The sequence below is a fragment of the Podarcis melisellensis genome, assembly GCF_964234715.1.
Source record: "Podarcis melisellensis genome assembly, chromosome: 6".
Lineage (NCBI taxonomy): Eukaryota > Metazoa > Chordata > Lepidosauria > Squamata > Lacertidae > Podarcis > Podarcis melisellensis.
This window is the reverse complement of record NC_138538.1, coordinates 97,550,050-97,568,636: the sequence shown is the minus strand read 5'-3', so window position 1 is coordinate 97,568,636 and position 18,587 is coordinate 97,550,050. Positions and strand designations below refer to the sequence as shown.

The 18,587-nt window shown below is 44.5% G+C and overlaps 1 protein-coding gene across 1 annotated transcript in view; it reads right to left on the bottom strand.

Moving 5' to 3' along the window:
* Nucleotides 1-12,706, bottom strand: part of LAMC2 (laminin subunit gamma 2) — a 43,712-nt gene extending 31,006 nt beyond the window's left edge. Inside the window, exons 1-4 of the mRNA XM_081915045.1 lie at nucleotides 12,392-12,706; nucleotides 2,574-2,762; nucleotides 553-688; nucleotides 130-222 (exon numbers count right to left, since the gene is read on the bottom strand). Coding sequence (XP_081771171.1) covers nucleotides 130-222; nucleotides 553-688; nucleotides 2,574-2,762; nucleotides 12,392-12,476 — 503 coding nt within the window. The 5' untranslated portion in view covers nucleotides 12,477-12,706. The remainder of the gene's footprint in view (nucleotides 1-129; nucleotides 223-552; nucleotides 689-2,573; nucleotides 2,763-12,391) is intronic.
* Nucleotides 12,707-18,587: the final 5,881 nt, after the last annotated feature.

Sequence of the window (18,587 nt, the reverse complement as noted above, 5' to 3'; positions counted from 1 at the left end):
AGAAAGCTACATTTCTGTTGGGTTTGTATGCTAAGTGAAAGAGCAACTTGAGCTACCAAGTGGATTCCTTGATCGTGACAACTCTGAGCACCATGAAAACATTTAGCCATGCAATCTTTGTGCACGCACCTGCTACATCGCTCTCCTTCAACAGCTGCCTTGCAGATGCAACGTCCTGAAACACACTGGCCCGTGCTGCCAGCTGGATCACAATCACAATTCCTGAGAAAACCAAAGGACCATTTTCAAATGAAGCTCCATTGGAACACATTAGCCAGCAACAAACAGAAAGAAGATTCCACCTAAACATTAGGAAGAACTTCCTGACAGTAAGAGCTGTTTGGCAGTGGAATTTGCTGCCAAGGAGTGTGGTGGAGTCTCCTTCTTTGGAGGTCTTTAAGCAGAGGCTTGACAACCATATGTCAGGAGTGCTCTGATGGTGTTTCCTGCTTGGCAGGGGGTTGGACTCGATGGCCCTTGTGGTCTCTTCCAACTCTATGATTCTATTCTATGATTCTATGATTCTAGCTCCACCGACCCGACAGCACTTACTGTATTTGCCCAGCAGCTCTGCAGCCAGATTCTGAGAAGGAATGGAAATTGTCCTGGCATCGGTCACATTTATCACCTGTCACACCAGGTTTGCAGTGGCATCGTCCCTGGTTATCACACTGTACACTGAAAGAACCTGTGAAGAAGGAGTAGTAGAGACAGCAATCGGGTCAATATTTATGATTCTCATCAGGTTTATAGCAATTCCAAGGAAACACAAGGAGAGTTGCTGCAGTAGTCATTCAGTTCCACTGTGCAAAGTTCCTCTCCTGCTTGGTTTGTCATGACTGGCACATTGCTGAACTACTCAGGCACACTTCGTCTAAAAAGTTGCTTTGGCATGTACAAATACGATGCTCTTCTGCAGTATGAAATAGGCTGAAACCTGGTTTTGTGGAATATTGCCAGAAAAGTGGCAATGGTTCAGGTTTGAATTGGTAGACTCTATTGCTTGGAGGTTCTTCAAGAGAAGCAGTTTGTTCCTCTGCCCCCAAAATATCTACCCAATCTATAAATTAGTAAATGAACTGATTATTACAAAGGCAAAGCAAGGGCCAAACTAGAAATGATGCTAAACTTGTAATCACATCAGTTTTTAGAACAAAATTAATAAATTTTTGTTGGGGATTTTTGTTGGGACTGGTATGTGGGGAGGAGATGGGTAACACTTTCCTCCTTTGCTTCAGGTCTGATGAAAATCACTCCCCACAACTCACTCTCTCTCTCTTTCTGTCGTGCACGCACGCACGGACACACACACACACCATGAGCCCCTGGAGGGAAGTATCCACTGGTGCCAATGAAGGCTTCTTTCCCAGAGGTAATAGCAGGACCAGACTACTTTTGTCAGGACCACAGGAGGAGAGGAAAGGACTAAATGTCCCTGCATGCTGTGGTCTTGATAAAAATCAACTGACATGCCTGCAAGTGGCATGATCAGCATCACAATTACTTTGGCCCTAAGTCTCCATTGCTTTCTTCCAGAAGGGAAAAGGACCTAGAAAGGCTGTCCTAAAGTTCATACAGCTCAAATAAGGGGAAGCACAAACCTGTGCTGGGATCAGCACATTATATTATGCAAATCTCTAGATGTAACACTTTAGCAGATGTACACCACTGGCACCATTTTTGCCTCACAGCTGACCAAAGGTATCCAGTGCTATTTCTGCTCCACAGGAACAACCAATGCAGAAAGTGACTACATAGTAAACTTTGCCAAAAGGGAGACTGATGCTGCCTATTTTTCCTTCTGGCCCAAATAACCAAGCTACGTAGGCTCTGTACGCATTACCGGCTTAGAACACAGCTAGGTTGTTTTGTTTTGCTTCACATTCAGATTGAAGCTGGTTTTGGGAAAAACACATCAGAATGTGGTATCTAATTAAAAACAACAATAGGATAGAAGTTCATTGTGGTTAGCATTATAAACCTCACTGAGGCCTTGAGGCGTACCTTCAGGTCCCCATTCCACAATAACAAAAACAAGTTTTTGGAGTCCTACAGACCTGGCAGGCTTCCAAACAGGTAATGCATTGAGCATTCATCTTCACTTATTCGCAGGGTGGTTAGATGATGTTATGGCAAAGCAAGTGTCACTCCACATTTCCCAGTGGATTCCACCTTCACTTTCCCTATTGCAGAAAGTCCAATCTTTCAGGCAAGCAGTTTGTTGCACAAGACTTCTTAGCCAACTATGATTGTGCAAGTTGGATTTCCACCTGAAAATAGTAACAGTCTGGAAGTGCTCCTTGATTGTGTTTAGGAGAACAGCTGCTTTTGGCTTCTCCTCTCCCTGATCTCATTCAGAGGAACCCAACTCAGGGTATGCACTGGAACCCCAATTCTCCACGCAGTGAGTGGCTTTAAGGGTGCCAGAACATTTGTGACAACTGGCTTATTTTGCCAACATATTTGGGTTGAGTGTAGACAGAGATATGCAGCAGTAGAACCTCAACAGACACTGCAGTCCCATAAGATTGGGGGTGAGGGGCTTTCCCACCTGCCCCTCAGTCCCTGCATACCTTTGGGGTTGCAGCTGCAGGATACACAACGTCCTCGAGGTTCCTGGCGGTAGAAGCCCTCCTTACACCGCTCACAATTATTTCCCTCTGTGTTTTCGGCACAGTTGAGGCACCGGTATCCATTTCCTGTTTGTCTGAGCAGCTCCCTGTCGAACGTGCACTGCCTGGATTTCCCATTGCAATGGCAGGCTGAAAGCAGAGAGAAGAGTTCGCACCATTCAAGAACAACGACCCATTTGGCAGCTCCAGAAATTGGCTCGCCATTTTTACTTGATGATATACATTTAAAGGCCACCCTGTTGATAAGCTCAGATCCAAGCTACGCAAACTGCAGTGACTAGTCATGCAACTAGTTTCCTGCTTGGCAGGGGGTTGGACCCGATGGCCCTTGTGGTCTCTTCCAACTCTATGATTCTATGATTCTAACATTAGCCTGATTCCCTCATCACAGAAAACTGGCTGGTCCATTGGTTCCAGTGCTGACAGGCCAGCTTCCTCAGCATGCTAGTTTTCTATATTTGGGTTTTTAAAAGCAAACCACTGCAACCTAATATGCTTTAGTTAATGTGAATGCTTTGGCTGAGATTCCTGTCTTGCAGGGGGTTGGACTAGATGTCCCTCAGGATCCCTTTCCAGCTCCACCATTCTATAAGAACTGTGCCCTGTGGTTATTTCAAATGGAGTAGTTTGGGCTTAAGGCACTGCCATGCCTTCTCTTAGTCTTCATTTCTCTCACTCTACTCCATTGCCCTTTCAATTTAACACCAGCGATTCAACTCCCTTTCAGGCAAAATGAAACGGGAGCTAAAACAGCAAGAATATTAGTGATGGAAGGAAAGAAACACAGATGAGGAATTAATATGGAACCAGGAAACTCTTGTCACTCTTATTAGTAATATCATTAATCCCACTTCACAGCATGTGCATAAGCAAAACCAACAACTCATAACTCAAGGTTAGAGTCATGAACAAGATCAGCAAAGAAGCATTGTCCAGAGAACAAATCCCCCTTTCCATCTCTTCCTATACATTTTGTTTATTATAAAAATGTCTATACCATATTTTCCAATAACAGCCTATCATAAAATTTAAAAATAAAAATAGCAAGTTGGTGCTGATATCCAAAAGCAGTGTTGGCATTGCATCCTACAAAGGGGACTCTGTTCCAATCAATATGCTAAGTCTTTAAAGTGTCTTGGCCTGGAAGCAGAAAGAGAAAGTGGCTGATGAGGAAAAACCAGAAGCAGCTGTGCCACGAGGAGAGGGGTCTGCAGCCTACCCTGGTACTTTGAAAAGTGCGCCAGTGGACCGATGGGGTCATTCTCCATAGCTGTTGCAGCAGGACCACGTTTTAAAATACTGGAATCTATATGAACTAATCAATCTGGGTTAAAATAAAACAGAACATGAATTTTATATCTATACTGTATTTAAAAAGATTCTCATGCTGAAACATCAGGGGAGGTGTTCCCTCAGTCCCATATCAAAAGCCTCCCTGTTTCTATGGCAAGCAACTTGTTTCCCAGTTTCTTCCATTGACAGGACTTCTCTAAGAAAGGAGAGTGAGCCTCATGACCTACTCCAGTGTTTCCCAACCTTGTTCCTCCAGCTGTTTTTGGACTACAATTCCCATCATCCCTTGCCACTGGTCTTGCTAGTCAGGGATGATGGGAGTTGTAGTTCAATAACAGCTGGAGGCACAAGGTTGGGAAACACTGACCTACTCAACAAGGAAAATATGGCTCCCCTAGGAGAGACTCTCAGGCACTATGGATATTCCATCTTAGACCTTGGAGAATTCATGGACTTGAATGTCTCTCTCTTCCTACACTCAGGACCCTCTATAATAACATCTGGACCCCAGGAACAAAACAGCAGCAAACCTGTACCTGAAGGATTTCCTTCCCCAAGCTCTTCTGGGCTCTTCTGGGCTGGCTGTTAATGTACCAGGAAAGGCGGAGCTGCAAAGCCTGCTAGAAGGCTGCAGGCGGGCCAAACTACGTTTCCCAGAGTTATTTGGGAGAAGCCATGAAACATGAACAAGTATAAACCAGTATAGGTTGGCAGTGTAGCTGTGCCCTAAGGCGTTAAGGTGAATTTTGAGGAGGAGTTGCAAAATAAACAAATCTACCAACATTTTATTAATGTGGTTTATTTTCAGTACTGAATTTCTGTTTTCCAAGCACGGGATTTAGATTGCCTCCCCCCCCTCCCCCATGCCCCCATGTTTGTGTGCAGAGACCAACAAACCCAGAAAAAAGCAGAGGGAAATTTTCATAGCCAACCTCTTTGTAATGAATACTATGGAGAACCATATACTTAAGAATCACATCTCCGTCACCTACAAAGTTTGCAGAATTATTGTGGTTGTTACAGTGCTTTTGCTAGTCTCTGAAACAGCAAGAGCTGCTCTCCACAGCTGCTCCTGCTAATCCTCAGCTTGGCTGCCAACACATACGATCAGGTTCAGGCACGACACTTGCATTCCGAGCACCTGAGAGGTTCCAACGCATCAGCCGGATCCTGGGTCTGCCAAGGCTGCCAAGCCAAGTAGAGCTGATCTCATACCCTTCAACGCTCACTCAGAAGCACCTGGAATTTAATCAGCCCCCCCCCCGCCCCCCAGGCAGAGCCTCAGCCCATGTGCCCGCCAACAGCCTCCTTTGCTTTCCCAGGCTCCTTCAATGCCCCATCTAGCTTGTGTGGGAGCCTCCCATCACCGCAGAAGTGGGTCATTCCCTGCTTTCCCAGTATCTCAGGCTCAAATAGCATGCTGCAAGGAATTCTGGGTGTGTGTTCCTCCACATTTTATTTAAAAAAAAACAAATCATCTCAGCGTGTCTCAAAATGACTCAGAGGACAGGAAGACGTGGTGCGGCTTCTTAAACCTTAAACCCAAGTAGGGCATTGCCTTTTTAGGCATACACTGAAAACTGTGGTGTGTGATTGAGACAAGTGTCTACGTTACACAGGTTACTGAGGGCCAAACTAGATGTTTCCTTAATTATGGAGCATATAGCTATGTATTCCTGGAGTGTGAGCGCTGCTGCATGCTGAGAGCGGCAAGGAGCCACAGGTGAGAGCTGAGTGCAGGCTGGAGACTATAGGTGGATAAACTACCCCAGAAAGAGCATGACATGTATCCCACCAGAGGTCATACCCCTTGTGAGATGGATCTCAAACCCTCAGTGAGTTAGGGACTTCCCCTGCAGGCAAAGTGGATTGGGAGGGTGAGACCAATGGGTCGAACAGTCAAGAAGGCAGTTTCTAAATGTGCTGTGTAGAGGGAAGTGAGGAGCAGGGGAGGCTCATCCACCTGGGAAGGGAGCCCATCCAGGAGAAAGAAAACTCTGACCTTAAACCTCTGCTGCTTTGCGGGATATTTTTGGGAGAAGAAAAGGCTAAGGAGTAAACCCTGCACAAATCTGGAGTGGAGTCCCTCAGGTGGTTGGATGGTGCCGTTTACAACCCCTTCTGGCAACTCCTGCAGCCAAGCTGGTGTGGAATGTATTGCTCTGCTTTCCTTTGGACCACATCAGGGGGGGGGGTGTTCCTTGTCATCTGGGTGGCCCAGGACCTCTAGACACACTGCCCAGGCTTATGCCCCGGGGAGGTCACCAGGGCTGGTAACACAGTGGTATGATTTCACCCCCAGAAGCATACTCCATTGTCTCTTGAGACAGACAGATGCCAACAGGCTATGCATATTGTTTTCTTAAATAATTACTGTGAGACAGTTCTTACTGGGAAGGCAGCAAGTGAGAGTGGGAAAACTTCTCCTCATTCTTCCACCCTGACTGGACCAGAGATTCTCTCCCTTCTTAGGAGCTTGGGGGGGGGGGTGAAGAAGAGGTTTGCAACTTAATCACAAAGGCTACTTCTGTTAGGGAAAAGCAGTGTTTGGAGCGAGGGACTTGGAGTGGTGGACTAGTGCAGGACAGAGAAACTAGACTCCCCCTCCCCACATCAATATCTTCTGCAGCTCTCCCCCCACTTGCTGGTGGAACACAAATGCTCTCTAGGTGGTTACTTGGTGTGGGGAGAGGGGGACTTTGGCTTCAAAGCTTATGCCTAAGGCAAAAGTAATGATAACTGAAACTAAACGAATACCAAGAAAGAACACTGATCTTTGTCTTCCTTCTGTTTAAGGGAGAAATTGACTAAGTTCACAGATAGCATTCTAAACGATAGTTTGCAGTGCACTAATCACAGATTAATCTGTTCAGCATTAGTCCATTCAGACATCACACCAAGCCATAAATAAAAAAATCATAGTTTGCAATGCCAGCTCAAAACCAGCTTTCTGATTTGCCAGCCAATCACAAACCACATTTCGTAAATGTAGCTGTCAGGCTAAACCATAGCAAAGCTTGCTTTGTTAAATTCTGTGTCGTATCTAAATTAACTGGCTCTCATGTTGTGTCTCAGTTGCTATTTTATATAAAGACCACTTTAAACCACAGCATCTTAGTTCTCACTGAGGGGGTGGTAAATATATTGTGGGGGGAAAGAGTTGCACCAATTCAGCCTGCAGATGTGGAGAATCCCATGACTGAAGGCTTCTTTACACTTATCTAGTACCGTCTGTTATTTTCCTATGTAGAAGGAATTCTTTTGTATGAAAGAGCATTTAGTCCTGTGAGTCTTCGCTTTTCTTCCGGAGTGGTGAAATTCAGACACAGGTTTACCCTCCCAGTGAGAGAAAGACTTGACACTCTTTGCACATTTATTTTTCCTAACTTAAAAAAGCCTAATATGGCAATGACTGCTGATTAGATTGACCAACACATATAATTAGCACCGCACAGCAATTTTCATAGCCAATAGCTCAACTTGCTTACAGATTACGTCATCCAGCCTTGCCTTGATTCTGCTGCTGCTGTTGTTTTCTCAATGCTTTGTGTCTGTCAATAGCCTCTTTGGAGGCCATTACATCACGATAAGCGTGTCTGTAACTGCATGGTGATGTCACACTTCTTCCCAGTGCTGATGCCTGTGAAGTTTCTTCACATAGCTTTTCTGAATGAGATTCTCAGTGCTGAGATGGGCTTTCACAATAAAACTTTAGATATGTCTGGGACTGGTTGGACACAGAGGAACCAGCTGGGGAACCCCAAGGGAAGTAAGGCTCAGAGCCCAGGGAGTGGTGGTGGGACAACAATCAGCAGTCACATGGAGAAGAAAAAGAAGAAAGACTGGGGGGGGGGGTAACAGGGCTTAGTGAGCAAGAAGAGTCTGTGGCGGAGGGAATTTCAGACTGAGAAGGTGGAGCAGGAGAGGAGTGAGGCCGAGAGGCCGAGAGGAGTCAGGCTGGTGAAGAGACACGTGTCTCCCGCTGCTGCTGCGACAGACTCCCCTCCCCGCTGGCCTCTCAGAATGAGGTGAATATAAACTGATGGATTTGAGAGAAATTGCAGGGTAAGCAAGATACAGGTGCTGGGAGGGGACAGGTCAGCAGCAATGTGTTGGAGGACAGAGCTGGATGTGACCTGCGCCTCCTCAGCCAGCCCTCTGCCCTCAGGTGCAGCAGATGACACTGTCCTGCCTCCAGTGCTGAACTAAGACTGAAGTAAGATGCAACTGCCAGTATGCTTGGCTTCTGTATGTGGAATGAGGGAGCACCATTTTGTTCTTGGGCCTTGCAGCCAAGCTCCAAAAGAAGGGGATCAGCTGTGCCTGCTCTGCCGCTATGGGAAAAGAGCCTTCTGAAGTAAGATGTAAAGGAACTTGCCTTATTCCCCCCCCCCCTCTTTTGGGGGATAATGTGGAAAGATGAATTGGGTACTACACCATCAGCTTCCCACATTGCTACTAAGGCACTAAACATCTTGGCAGGCAAGTGGGAATGCTGCCTTTTTTACCTTCCATTTTTTAATGCAGGGCAGTGTTCTGGGGTCAGTGCTTTCCCTTCTGCTCATTCAGTGAGAAGGACTGATGCATTTATAGACCTGAAGCTGTCAAAGCCAAAGATGTCAGACACAAGCAGGCTGTTATTTAGTGCTACTTTCACCTCAGTGCACCTGGAACATCCGAACTTAAACCAACTGAATTTTGATGTAGTAAAACAACTGAAGGTGGTCACAAGCTCCTTTGTTTGTGTTGGGTGGGCAAAATGAAAAGGTAACTCCTGTCATTTCAAGGTTCTTTCCTAGTGCATAAATATACATAACGGGTTTAGATAATATTAAGTGTTAAGCCCCTTATTCTGTCCCCTTTTCCACTCCTTCCTGTTCACACCTGTTTTCCCTGCCTCTTGGTTCAAGAGCTTGCTCCCATTCCCTCCAAAATTTCTCTGATGAAAATAGGGACATGCAACCATACAAAATGACCATACCTTGTCATTTTTACCCCGCTCATCTGATGGGGGTGCCACAGCCACTCTTGGCAGCTTCCAACATGTATATAAAAACATAATAAAACTATAGAGGGCTGTCTTCAGATGTCTTCTAAAGGTTGTATAGTTATCTCCTTGGCTCAGGGGTTACATAACTCCATACCCTCTGATGAAAACAGGGACATTCTACCATACCCTCCAACATTTCTCTAATGAAAATAGTGATGTCCTAAGAAAAAGCAGGACATTCCAGGACCAAATCAGAAACCAGGATGGCTTCTCTAAATCCAGGACTGTCTCTGGAAAATAGGGACACAAAGGGTCTGTGTTCCCTGTCCAGATTGGTCATCTTAGACCTCCCATTTGCAAACATTCCAACTCTAGAACACAAAAGAAGTCAGTGTTCTGTAACCGCACAGAAAGTTCACTCTTCACTGGGTTGGATTGTACTCCCTCCTCACATTACCATTGCTAAATATATTAGTTTTCCCCCTAAATATTTTTTGCACTTCTGCAAACCTTGAGGTCTTCCCAAGGCTAATACTTCCCTCTTTACCATGGATGGTGCCATGTGGGCTAGATAAACATCTACATTTGGGAAAATAAGTTCACTACTGGCATCTATGATTCCTCATGCTCTACGAGTTCAGTGTTGGTTATAATTCCCTCTCCCCTGAGATCTATTTTTTCCTGTGGCAGCTGTGTATGGATGTGTGTGCGTAGATTTGCACATGTATGTGCCATGTATGTTGTTAGCATCTGGCTATCTCAAGAGATAATGGAGTGTGCCTCTGGGGGTGACGTCAAACCCCTGAGTTACCAGCACTGAAGTGACTTCCCCAGGATGCAAGCCTAGGCAGTGTGTGAGGAGGTCTTGGGCTGCCCAGATGACAAAATCCCCCTCTCAGCCTCGCTGATGTGGTCCAGAGGAAAGCAGAGCAAGATGTTGGACTCCAGGAGTTGCTGGAAGGAGGGGTGCAAAGTGCCAGTCTTAGGGACTCCACTCCAGATTTGTGGAGGGTTTACTCTAAGGTTACCAGATTTTTTTCAAATAATCTGGGGACAAAAGTTTTAATTTTTTTTAAAACAAAAAATAATCTTTTTTTTTTAAATTAAGAAGTAATATCTTCTCTTCTGGGTCTCCTCTGGGCCCCGGCATGATCTCTTGGAGCGCTACCTGCCATGGAGTAGGCTCGGTCAGGCCTGGGCTTGCCCTTCCGGTGCTCTGCTACCTCTCTTCTTCAGTGGTGGCGGCGGCGGCAGCATGGCAAGGTCAGGGCTCCCCACTTTTTTTCTCCTTCCTCTCTCTCTCTCTTCTCCTTTCCTCCTTCTCCCTGTGTCGGCTCTGGAGCGCCACTGGGCAGTCGGCCAGGTGGCCGGACACTCTCGCTCCCAGCTCAATTTGGGTCATGGGGTGTGTGTGTCAGCGGTTCCCCCAGTTGACATGCTGGGCATCCCCGGTTCCCCCTCAGTAGCGGCAGCGGCAGTCTTAGCAGCCCGGAGCCAGCCTGATAGTGCAGTTGGCTCTGGCTGGCTTCAGAAGCTGCTCGCTGCCGTGGCACCCGCCATTTTGCCTTGCCGGAAGTCCCTATATGTTGTGTCTTGTGCCGTTGAACCAATCATGCAACATTCATTCCCTACTAATAAATCTACAACACTTAAAATATAAATCCGGGGACATTATATGAAATCCGGGGACATTCCAGGGACGTATTTTGTCCAGGAACAGATTTGTAAATCCGGGGACTGTCCCCAGGAAATGGGGACATCTGGTAACCATAGTTTACTCCTTAGCGTTTTCTTCTCCCAAAAATATCCCGCAAAGCAGCAGAGGTTGAAGGTCAGAGTTTTCTTTCTCCTAGGTGGATGCGCCCCATTTGCTCACTTCCCTCTACACACACATGCAGAAACCACCTTCTTGACTGTTGGACGCGCTATTAGTCTTGTCCACTCAATCCACCAGAGCCTGTCTTTGCATGGAGGGGAAGTCCCTAGCTCACTGGGGATTTGAGACCCCTTGGCTACTTTCACCTGGTTTAGAATGAAGCCATTCCCAGGGTGTTGAAAAGAGGTATACAAATAAAATGAATGAATGAAATAGAAAGTGAATGAATAGAGCGTGGCAGTCCCACACTGAAACATCTAGTGTGGAATCACCCCTTGTCTATAAACAATTGTTATATATAACAAATTATAGTTGTCTTCATTCTTGTTCTCTACATGGCTATATATGAATGTTTGGGGATTTATAAGAAATTCTCATCAATCTCTTCAAACTACAATTCACAGGATTCCTTAAGGGAAGGCACCATAGGAACACTGGTGTAAAACTGATATAAATGTGTGGCCAAACATATGAGTGGTACTAAATCCAAGTTAAGAACTCTGACATGTTAGCCCACAGTGAGTTTATGAAAAGTGTCAAATGCATAGAATTAGAAGACGCTGGTAGATATGCTGAGAGAATTACATCATAGAAACCACCCTGCTAACGTCAAAAAGTGAAGAATTAACACCAACTCTGTTGATCAAGTGCACACAGGGACCGTATATACTTGCATGATGTACTGTATATACTTTGAAAGCTGAATTTCTGTTTCTAGCTCAAGATCTAAAACAATTATTTTAAAAATGACCATCCCCACCCTCAGTTTCTTCCATTGCAGCAACTGCCTTATATAGAGTAAGACCGTTGCTCTATCTAGCTCTTTTCACTCTTCAGGATTTTAGACTGGAGACATTCCCAATCATGCCTGGAGATGCTAAGGAATGAAACTCAATATCTTCTGTATGCAAAGCAGATGTTCTACTACTGAACCAAAGCCCCTCCCCATTGCCCTAGGAAGCATATAAAAAGTATTGGAATAAACATGTCTCATTTGAATGTATATTCCAACCGGAGATTGAAGTAAAACACTAAGGACAGCATTTTCAAAAGTCCCTGAATGAATCTAAATTTACTGGGGATCAACATTCATCCACTTGTCACCTTCTTACTAAAAGACCTATAGTGGACTTATCCCCTAGACTGATAGGACATTTGTCCCCATCACTGACCGATTACCGGGCGTGACCATATCTCAGCCCAGACACCCAATCAGGATACAGATAATACATGAGCAAGCTTGCAGTTGCTAGGCGACCCCAGTGTGCGCTTCACCATCTACCTCTAACTAGAAGGTTTTGGAGGAGAAACAGGGGCCAGACCTAAGGAAGGAAGCTTAGATGATGAAGATCTGGCCCCATCCTCCATTATCGCTCACATGCTGAAAACGTTACTGCCCAGTTCCCAAGACATTCCACATGCTCATAAAGAGAAAGAGTCTTCAGCTTAGCTACTTCTCTCACACAACAAGGGGTTGCTCAGCAGCTGGCCCACGGTGCACCTGACACAAAAACAAGTGTCAGGGAGAGACAGAAGACTGCAAAATTAAGCCCACTTCCAAAAACTAAAGTGGAAAGATTTCATGCTTGTTTGCCTCACCTTCTCTTCTTTGAATGCCAACAGCTGACGGGAGGAGGAGAGTGATTGCAAGGCAGCTGGCAGTCACCAGCCAGGGCTGAGGCATTCCAGGGAGGTTTGGAGGGCTGTGTTGTCCAGAAAGTGCTCAGATCCAACTCTTCCAAGCAAAAACCTCAAGATTGAGGGACAAAGCTGTGTGGTGGTGGACGTGCAGCTGCGGACAATTCCACCCGGGCCTCCGTTTCTTGTTCCAGGTGCTTTTTATCACCTCCTCTGCCTGAATCACTCTAGACAGGAATAAGAGAACTTGCCTTCAGTCTGACTCACCTTGCAAATAATAAAAAAAAGAGGGCCCAGCCCATGTACAGTTCAGGGAGACACTTAACATTTTCTTCTTAGCCATTCGTAGGGGCGGATCTCTGCAGAACACAGCAGCCAAAGCCCCTGGCAGCAGGCCAAGAGGGAGTGGGATGGGTGGCAGGAGGACAGAAAGAACAATTTAATTATTGATCTTCCGCATTAAAATTGCTTACAGGGCAAGCCCAAGGCCAGACTCACCGCAGGGCTTGTTCTGTAAACTCATTAATGTAAAACACAACTTCATTAAGTAGCTGGTTTTACCCTCAGGTAACACCACTTTTGTTAAACCTGTGCCACGTTCCGGAATGAAATGGGCATGTTCCCACTCACCTTGGCCCAATTAGAATACTTGCAAAGAATTTGTTAGCATTATAATTATTACTATTACTTTAGCAACACCCAGAAAACACACCAATCAAAACAGCTTGAGAGGGACTGCTTTATGTCTGACATGTTTTGAATCTATGATGAAAAAGAGGAACAGATGTGAAGATGAGCTAAGACTTCATCCTGATTAAAGTATTCTGGAATGTACATGTTTAAATTCAGGTTAACTGAATTTACTATACTCACAACTCTATACCCAACACCAGCCTTCTACAAACAAAGCAGCTCATATTTTGCACCAAACTCAAGCAGACAAAACAATACCGTTCAGGAGGTGTTATTTGCTTTAGCTCAGTGGTCTTCAAACTTCCTGCTTTTCATATAAAAAGTGATTTATCCTACTGAGCTTTGTGTGCTGCAGAGAATCCTGGAGCTTTTCCTATAGATATAGACCACAAGCAGTTTTTCACACAGGGCACAGCTGACTAGGAACAGTGCGCCTCACCATTAATTGTGCATAAGCTGAGGATGCCATGTTGAACACACCAAACATTCTCCCATGGCTGTGTAGTGTTGGGGAGACCAAGTGTGGTACAGAAGCTTATCCACTATTCTTGGTTTTCTAATAGAAGCCATCCTGGTAAGCTTCTGAGAAACTCTGTGGCCCCACTGAATAAGTCTGAAAACATCTACTGTTAATCAGATCAATTGACTCTCACCTGCCATTTTTCTTATCCATTCACCAGTTTTAGAGAAACCAATTAGGATCTCTTCAAATTTTGCTTTGAGATGCACCATCCTGAGTAATTTTGATGTCCACTGCAAACATTCAGTGACATGTGTTCAAGATCTCCCATAGCTTCTAGTTAATTGCTCACACTTGGTGCCACTCTCCAGGTATTTGTGAAAAAATTATGGTCCCTGCTTCCAGTAAAAGTCCTTAGGAAATCCAGAATTTAGTTTCCTCTGTTGTAAAAACTGTGCACCGTCCCTCTTAACCACTGCTTCCTGTTCTTTAATTAGTTACCCACTCAGAAGAGGAACTGTCTACTTTTCCCATGGCTGCAAAGTTAGTTTGGCAATGGACATTGTCAAAGCTTTATGCCAGTTTCAGTACATCATGTCTATCAGAGCACCTCTATCCAAATACATTGATAACAATGCTTGCTAAGAGGTTGAGGAAGCAGGGCACTTTGTTGCCTTTCTGTTTGGCTAAGCTGATTGTTTGGTGATAAAACATTATTGGAGGGGGGCCCCACAGCCTATACATATGCATATAGGGATATGGAGTTCAGAACTTACTTAAAAGTGACATATGTACAAGGCCTTTCTTATCTCTAAGCTTACTGCCTCTGATTCCAAACTCTAATTGTAGGTAGTTAAAGCTCAGGTGTTTCTCATAATCTCTTGAGCTGTCTGGCAGTTTCCTCGGCCTTAAGCTGATGATGCTGGTTCAGACAGCGTAATGTTCTGTGGTTGCTCACTGCTGGGAGGCTCAGAAAAAGCATGGGGTGAGATCATAACCACGCTTTGCTACGGTTTGTCAGGTCCTTTGCCTCCAGGTCATGGCAATACCAGGCAGTAGAAGACTGAGGCAGTAGAGATGGGCAGCAGCAAACAGTTTCACGTTTCTGGGCAAACACAAAATTAAAACAATGGTCCCATAGACAGGTGTCTGTTGAAGAGCTAAAAATGTCCACAACAATGTTTGATGAGGATGAAGATAACAATGGGAATAATAAGCTAGAGGAGAAACAGGCTTATGAAGTTAAAAATCGAAACGAAGCATGCACAGAGACTCCAGAACAAACTGATGAAAAGTGGCAGGACTGGAACAAGAAATAAGCAAACTGAAGGAATCAGATGGCTATGTGGAAATGGAATTGGAAATGATCTCCATTCAAGGATTTGGAGGAGAAGTAGAAGATAAGATTACAAATGATGATTTGGAGATATATCTGGATAGGGTGTTGATAGAGCTGAAAGGAAAAAAGCTTTGGGATTTCAGTCCTGGTCTTTCTTTAGCTTTAGCAGACAGAAAGGATTCTGCTTACAATCTGGAACGTACCCAAAGAACGTTGCTACTAAAGCTATGGTATTTCCTCTGGTAGGGACGCAGGTGGCAATGTGGTCTAAACCACTGAGCCTAGAGCTTGCCGATCAGAAGGTCGGCAGTTCGAATCCCTGCAATGGAGTGAGCTCCCGTTGCTCGGTCCCTGCTCCTGCCATCCTAGCAGTTCGAAAGCACATCAAAGTACCTCCGGCGGGAAGGTAAATGATGTTTCCGTGCACTGCTCTGGTTTTGCCAGAAGCAGCTTATTCATGCTGGCCACATGACCTGGAAGCTGTACGTCGGCTCTCTCCGCCAGTAAAGCGAGATGAGCGCCGCAATCCCAGAGTCGTTCACGACTGGACTTAACTGTCCGGGGTCCTTTACCTTTACCTTATTTCCTCTAGAAATAGATGGGAAAAAATGAAAGTGGAAGAGATCAGGATACCATTGTAAAAACAAGAGGAAATGGGATGCAACAGGATATGGAACTGGATATGCAGAACTGGACATGAACTTATGGATATGTAATGGAAAATCAAAATGGAATACTCCAACAGGAAGTGGAATACAGCAAGAAATGGAACCAAATAGATGGACTGGATATGAACAAATTGGATATTGGTCTAATATGTGATCATAGTAGAGACTTTAATATGGACACAGATGGAAAAATATAACTTCTAAAAGAAAAATAACCCCTACAACATTGATAAATGTAATCATAAATTGCATTAAGCCTTCAGCTCAAACACAGGCTTCACAAAAGCATATGCCCCAAAGAACCCGTGTGCATGCCGGCTGAAATAGATGGGCCTTCAAGATCTTTTGGGGGGAAACTGGTGTGAAGTAACTTTTTGGAGGTCAGCTGACAATGAGTTCCAGAGTCATGGGGCTACCAGAAAGACAAGTTCAGCTAAGCACTGTCCCCCCCCCCAATTTTCCACAACAAAAAAGCTCGACAACTTTGGCAAGAACCCCCAACAACAAACTATAATTTCATAGAATGTACATTACTTTCCTGCCCTGGAAAGCTGCAGCTAAGTGTGACTTCTCCCAACATGACATGCAAATCACTGCAAATCTTCTCCTATCTCCTATCCCCAAAATCTGCAACATTGGATGATAATATGAATCTACTTTACAAGGCCATTGTAAGGCCTACTGGGATGACATACATACAAGCTGATAAGCGCTTTGAATGATCAAAAAGGATTCTTGCAGGATTAATGTGTTCTTCTCAAGTGGAAATACTCTCCATGTAATAACTTGTCCCTTGCCAGATGTTGGTGTCCTACAATTCTGCAACAGTCCACCAGCCAGCATGGCCAACAGTTGAAGATGAAACAAATGGCAGTCCATCACTATTTGGAGGGTCACAGCTTAGCTACCGCTGATGCAGGAAATGCCTAACAGATAAAGAAAGTGCGTGGCAGTATTAAAATACTGTTGCTGTGGGACCAAAGAGGCAGTAGAAGCAGATTACAAAGTGTGGCTAAAAATACTTTTGCCTGGAAGCTATCACTACCTAGTCGGTGACTACCTCTCCACTCAGATAAAGTTGTCTCAAGCACTCCTTCCCTGAAGCTTAGGTTAAAATAAAATTCCACACCCTCCAGGGCTGCGGCAGATCAGTGAAGGGCCACACCCTGCTGCTCAGTTCCGTTGAGCAAGCTAGGTGATGCATACCTGGCGAGACTGTGGCTGAGGTGTCAGCAAGGCAGGGAAGTACAGTCACATCTGGCCTGTCCAGTCTGCTGCCCCTTCCTGCAAAACGGACCCCTCCTTCCTTCCCTCTCAAGATTAAAGAATCAATTTATTTGCCCCTCTGCACACACATTCAATTTTCTTTTCTTTTACTTGGCCCTTTTAGCCTCTTTGTTGTAACTGTCAGGAAGTGAGCATCAATGGAATTCCTTGATGATATTCCTAGCATTTCCTGATTAATACGGAGAGGGATTTTGTAAACTCCTGAGCTGCAGAATGAGCTTTTAACCAAGAGTGCATTATACAGACACTATTTTCATAACACACTCCAGCAGGTCTAGACAAAAGTTTTGTGGTTGTGGGTGAGAATGAAGTTCTTTCTGGGGTGATACTACCCCATCATCTGCTCATGTAAAGCAAGCAAGATAATCATCGCTAAAAATAATTCTCCAGCAGACACAAATGTTTTCAGTAAGGCCACAGAGCTTCGTCAGTTCGATTCAGTTCACATTTTGATTATAATGATGCTGTTAACTGGGCAACAGCTTGGGAAGGGGAGCTGAAATTCTTCAACAGCTTTTTCCTCAGAAAAAAATATTTTAAGAGAAATTCTGGCTCATGTCATGTTGAATAACACTCTTTTAGGGGATGAAGGGAGCAATGGGCTAAGAGAAGAGAACTGTAAGGAAGAAAAACCAACAGCATTAAACTAGACCCACAATTGCATTCATAGATGGCAAAATTGGGGAGGCTAATTTTCTAAATATTCCCCAGGGGAGGACTGAAATTCTAACAGTTCAGGAGGAGCTCAAAAAAGTGTAAAATAATAATTGGTAATTTCTCAACACGGCTGCAACTTTGAAAAGCCTAGCTCTGCTTGGATCCATATTGTTTAGCTGTTGTGCCCAATCCTGTCCAAGTAGGAATTTTATGGGAAGGACTCTTATTGGACTCGTTAAGTAAATTTAGCAGCCACAGAATGAGAGGACATTGCCTTTCACAAAAGTAATGGGTAGGACTAAGTGACCAACTTTTGACAAGTGAAGGGAAGGAAATAGTGGGATTTCTCAAGGATCTGTATTGCAACTTATTCATAAACCCTTTGTTAGAGGTAAGGAATGAGTTCTTAGATAATTTGGAGTTATTTAGGATGACACATTCTAAAGCAGACTGTGAACAGATCCAAAATGATCTAAGCCAAGTGAATAGCCAATGAGAGATGAGATTCAGTGTTAAGAACTGCACAATGATGTGAACACTGTGGTAAAAGATTCCTATCAAATATATGCTGGTGGGGTCTGAGCTGGTTATGGTTACCCAGTATTGTTTCTTTTTAAAATTCTCACCCACTTTTTTCTTTTTCCTCAATCTTATCTTCTTATAAATGAAATTTTCTTAATAAAATATAATTGATACCCAGGAAAAAGTTTTAGAGGTCATGGTGAATCAGTCACTGAAATCTCCAGTTATTTGAGAAGTCTCTAGAATTCAAAGTGAGCATTTTAGCCACTACAGAGGGGGATATTTTCAAAATGTTAAATTAAATCTTGAAGCCATTTAGAAATTGGATGAAGTTCCATGCTAAAATCCTTTTTAGCTCAGGTTTCCTTCCACAAAAGGTGGTAAGGTAAAATGAGACCGTTCCACCCCCATATTCAAATCCGATAGGAAAAGCAAATATATTTGGACAGCTGGTGCATGTGCGCTCTCTCTCTCTCTCTCTCTCTCACACACACACACACACACACAGTAAATACTCGAGAACCCAGCATA